This window comes from Chenopodium quinoa, unplaced genomic scaffold (assembly GCF_001683475.1).
Source record: "Chenopodium quinoa cultivar QQ74 unplaced genomic scaffold, ASM168347v1, whole genome shotgun sequence".
NCBI lineage: Eukaryota > Viridiplantae > Streptophyta > Magnoliopsida > Caryophyllales > Amaranthaceae > Chenopodium > Chenopodium quinoa.
In genome coordinates, this window is record NW_018742345.1 from 8837645 (window position 1) to 8841807 (window position 4163).

The 4163-nt window shown below is 35.6% G+C and overlaps 1 protein-coding gene across 1 annotated transcript; it reads left to right on the forward strand.

Moving 5' to 3' along the window:
* Window positions 1–3111: 3111 nt before the first annotated feature.
* LOC110695365 lies at window positions 3112–3843 on the forward strand. Its single transcript, XM_021872613.1, has one exon. It carries the CDS (start codon window positions 3112–3114, stop codon window positions 3841–3843), a length of 732 nt encoding a protein of 243 aa, XP_021728305.1.
* Window positions 3844–4163: the final 320 nt, after the last annotated feature.

Consider the following 4163-nt stretch of genomic DNA (forward strand, 5'->3'; position numbering starts at 1 on the left):
TCCCGCGTCACAACAACAGTTCAATAATGAATTTAGGGTTTTTATCATTTTAGGGTTCCGTGTGTTCCCTCAGCACATTTTCTCTATAAATACCCCCTTATTTCTAATGTACGGGGCATCAATTATTCTCGATTTTTTTCTCTCTTCTATGCTCTAGCCTAAACACTAGCCTACCTTATTCTTTCAAAATTCCTTCTTCAAGCACTCCCAGGAGTCCATACTTTACTCGTGGTTCTATCCTTAAGCCAAGGCGTGAAAGGTAGAACTGTTTATGGGTTTGGCCCCAAATCAATTCTATTTAACTTAATTTAATTTCATTATTGTTTTATTATTATTTCCTTGAAGTTACTAACTCGTTTATTATTTTGTAGTTGCAAGCAAACAGAATCAAATTAAAAATTATGTTCCTTTTATTTCAATTATTTTTCTAACGATTTTATATTGTTGGAATTATTGTTAAATTGCTTCCAATATTAATGTTTATTCTATTATTATTTATGATCACCATACTTCATGTTTAAAGGGGAATATGTAATTGAAAATCACGCCTAATAAGATAATTTGGACAATCGGTTTAGGTTCCTTTTTAATCTTGTTGTTTAATTCAAGTGATCAAAAATATTTTAGAATTATGTATTGCATTAATATTCAACCAATTAAGCATAATAATAGTTTGGAGCAAATTGAATCTTTGTTTGCATGCTTTTGAGATCGCATGAATCACTTTTCACTATAAGAATCGAGTAGAGGCCAATACGGGCGAATGTGACTCCATGACTTACTTTGTACCATCATCCCCGATCCTCCTTTCGTGGTTCCGAACCGTATGGAGTTAATAATCTCATGGATTATGAATGGGTTGTAACCTTCACGGGTCAATATTTGTTGCCTTCGTTGTCCCTTTATCGTGGTTTCCTTTTTATGATCCGTGCACAGTTTACAAGTTCTTTAAAAACTTGTTGGCGGCTCCCTACTTTCCTTGTCCCTAATCGTATATTTCAATTCCCACTTCCTATGAGCGCCAAGTGTAGACACCCATTTGTGTCTCCCCAAAACAAACCCAGTGATGAGTACCTTTCACGTAGAATCATAATCGAATGAAGCGAAAGTGTGGAAAGTTTAGTGTTGCGGATAGTTTTAATTTCTTTTCTCTTCTCTTAGTTTTTGAAAACTTATTTTAAGAAAACAGCCAATCCAGTTTGGTTTGTCCATGATATGGGTCCAATAGTAGTGTAGTTGGATGGGGCTTGACAAGAGCTTTCCAACGATATATTAAAAGCCCAATTCCGATGAATATTGAGGAAGTTATGTCCAATTTACTAAACTAGGCCCGGTTTGAGCCTTATGTACGGCCCAATGATCTTGGGGAGGGCCTAATATGATTTAGGGAAATTCTACATGGTGGCCTCCAACTTTTACAAATTCTACGTGGTGTAAAAAAAAACACATTATCTCTAGTGAACCCAAACTTTCATTAAACTCTATTTAGTGGCCAAATCTCACTTAGAATGGGTTAACCACTCACTAATGTTGACTTTATTAAGTCTAATTTATGAATTTACTAACCTACCCCTATTTCTAATCCTTTCCTCTTATTGAATTAATGCTGACTATATTCACGTACTGAAGATCAATATACCTGTTCATCTTCTTCCCTAAAATTCAAAGTGCAATCTATAACAAAACTTCAAACTCGTTGAAATTGAGCAAATTTTAAGAACGTAAATTGATTATTTACAGATTTTGCACAAAGTTCTCTCAGTTTTGTGTTGTATTTTTTGGCAACTTTGCGATTGATTATTCAAATCAATGCCTAGGATTTGTTGTTGGATTCATTGCAAAATAACGGTTTGCGACTGAACATTAATGTGTTAAACATCTTCCAGGTAATCAGTTGAAGATATTTTCAATAAATTTTGAATTTTGCTCATATATGCATGCTTAATATTCTGGTTACTCTGTTTTTTTGTTTTTGTTTTTGATTTTTATTTTTTTTTGTGCGATTTGCACCTAGCTTAGCTTTGAGAATTTTATTGGGCATTCCCTTGATTTATTTGGAATTTTTGTGTGTTTGGTTTAATGTTGCAGAATGGACTCAATTGTGTTAAAATTTCAAACGACCGAGAATGTGGTTGATATTAATGTTGATGATGTTGATAAAGTAATGTGGATTGATTGATTATTGAGTATGAGGAATTGTTTAGGAAAAATTGGTATATGATGCCTAAATATCCAAGTTTCCATTACTGTTATAATAAGAAGGATGTTAAAATTACTAGTGACAGTGATTTAATGTCTATGTTAGATAGAATAGGAGGAATTAAGAAAGTGATTACAGTGTATGTGGGTTCAGTTGAAACACCTTCTGAATGTGTAGTTGCAGCTAGGAATCTTACAGAGTCATTGAAAAACAAACCCAATATGCATTATAGTCTAAGTCCACCTATGAAAAACAACCAAAGCTTTGATGTTGGGACTAGTGACATGCCTGATGTTAGTCCACCTAGGATAAATGAAACACTTATAGACAATTGGGAAAGAATAGAAGAGGAAGCCAATCGATGTAAGACACATAAAAAGAAGGGAAAGGGGGGACGGGGCAATCCTAAGCCTAGGGTTAAGTTACCTGATCAAAGAAGTTTACTTACTAATGAGCCACTTACTCTAGCTGACACTACTACTTTTTCCAATGCTCCTTTGCTTGAAAAAACTACCCTGAATCTAACCTCATCAGACAACACAGCCTTGATTGTTCATAAAATACCTAAGACTACTGCTGCTAGGAAGGGCTTGTTGAACACACCATATGAAAAAGAGGCACAAGTGATTACTGAAGAGGAGTTTAATAGGAGGTTTGAGCATGGAGAAACTTTACGGCCAGAAATGAATGCTGACATTAGAGATGAAGATTTAGACATATATTTTGAAAGAGGTGGTGTCTCAGATGAAGAAGAACAGGAATTTGGTGAGATCATTGACAATTATGATGCTTATGCATCTGATGTATGGCAAACAGAACTACTTGATGATGACACTTATGTCAGTAAAATGTACAAGAATGGAGAATTTGCTTAAAATGTTGAGTTTGGAAGTATTTTTTTGAAACCATGGATGATATTTACTGATAAAGCACATTTCCTATCTGTTCTAAGAGATTACTGTATACAATCTGGGTTTGCTATTGTAGTGGATAGATCTAGTCCAACTAGTTTCACTGCTCAGTGCTTGGAATTGAACTGTAATTGGAGGATACATTCAAGTGTACTCCCTGATGGCACTACTTGGGCCATAAAGAGTATAAAAGATTCAGAGCACACTTGTAGGGGTTTGTATGAGAGGAATCCTTTAGTTAATGTGAAGTGCGCTGCAAGTAAGCTAATTGATGATATAAGGGCAAACAATGATATAACTGGGAAAACTTTGAATGACTTGTTGTGGACCAGGTATGGGGTGCAGATGGCCACTAGTACTCTCTATAAAATGAGGAGTATTGCTCTTAGGGAGATTAATGGTGGACATGATGAGTCTTATGGCCATCTTCCTAGGTACTGTGAAATGGTTAAGCAAACTAATCCTGGTTCAGCAGCTAAATGTGCATGGAGAAAGAATGATCCCCAACTGTCACTCACTTTCTCTAGAATTTTCATATCATTCAAGGGAGCAATAGATGGGCTTGGTACAGGTTGTAGAATTTTTATTGGGGTTGATGGTGCTCACTTGAAAGGGAACTATGCAGGGGTTTTGCTATCTGCGGTGGCTATAGATGCAAATAATGAGCTAAATCCATTTGCATGGGCTATAGTTTCAGTTGAAGATGGGAAGAACTGGAAGTTTTTAATTTAGCATTTGAAGCAAATCTTGAAAGACTTAAATAGAGGGGATGATTGGTGCATTATATCTGACAGGAAAAAGGTTAGTGTCTCGTATGTTGGCTTAATTTCAGTAAGTATACTGTACTAGTGTTAATTTCTTCATTATGTGTTCTTGTAGGGAATAGATCTTACTTTAACTGAGCTATGGCCAAAAGTAGGGAGGAGGTATTGCTGCAAGCACTTAGTTAAAAATTGGAAATCAGCTTTTCCAGGACCCTTGATGCACTCCTTATTTTGGTTGGCATGTAGTGCTACTTCAACATTCACCTTTAAAAAGGCTATGGAAAGAAT

Coding starts and splice junctions, on each gene's coding strand:
- LOC110695365 (XM_021872613.1), top strand. CDS start 3,112: ATGATATTTACTGATAAAGCACATTTCCTATCTGTTCTAAGAGATTAC.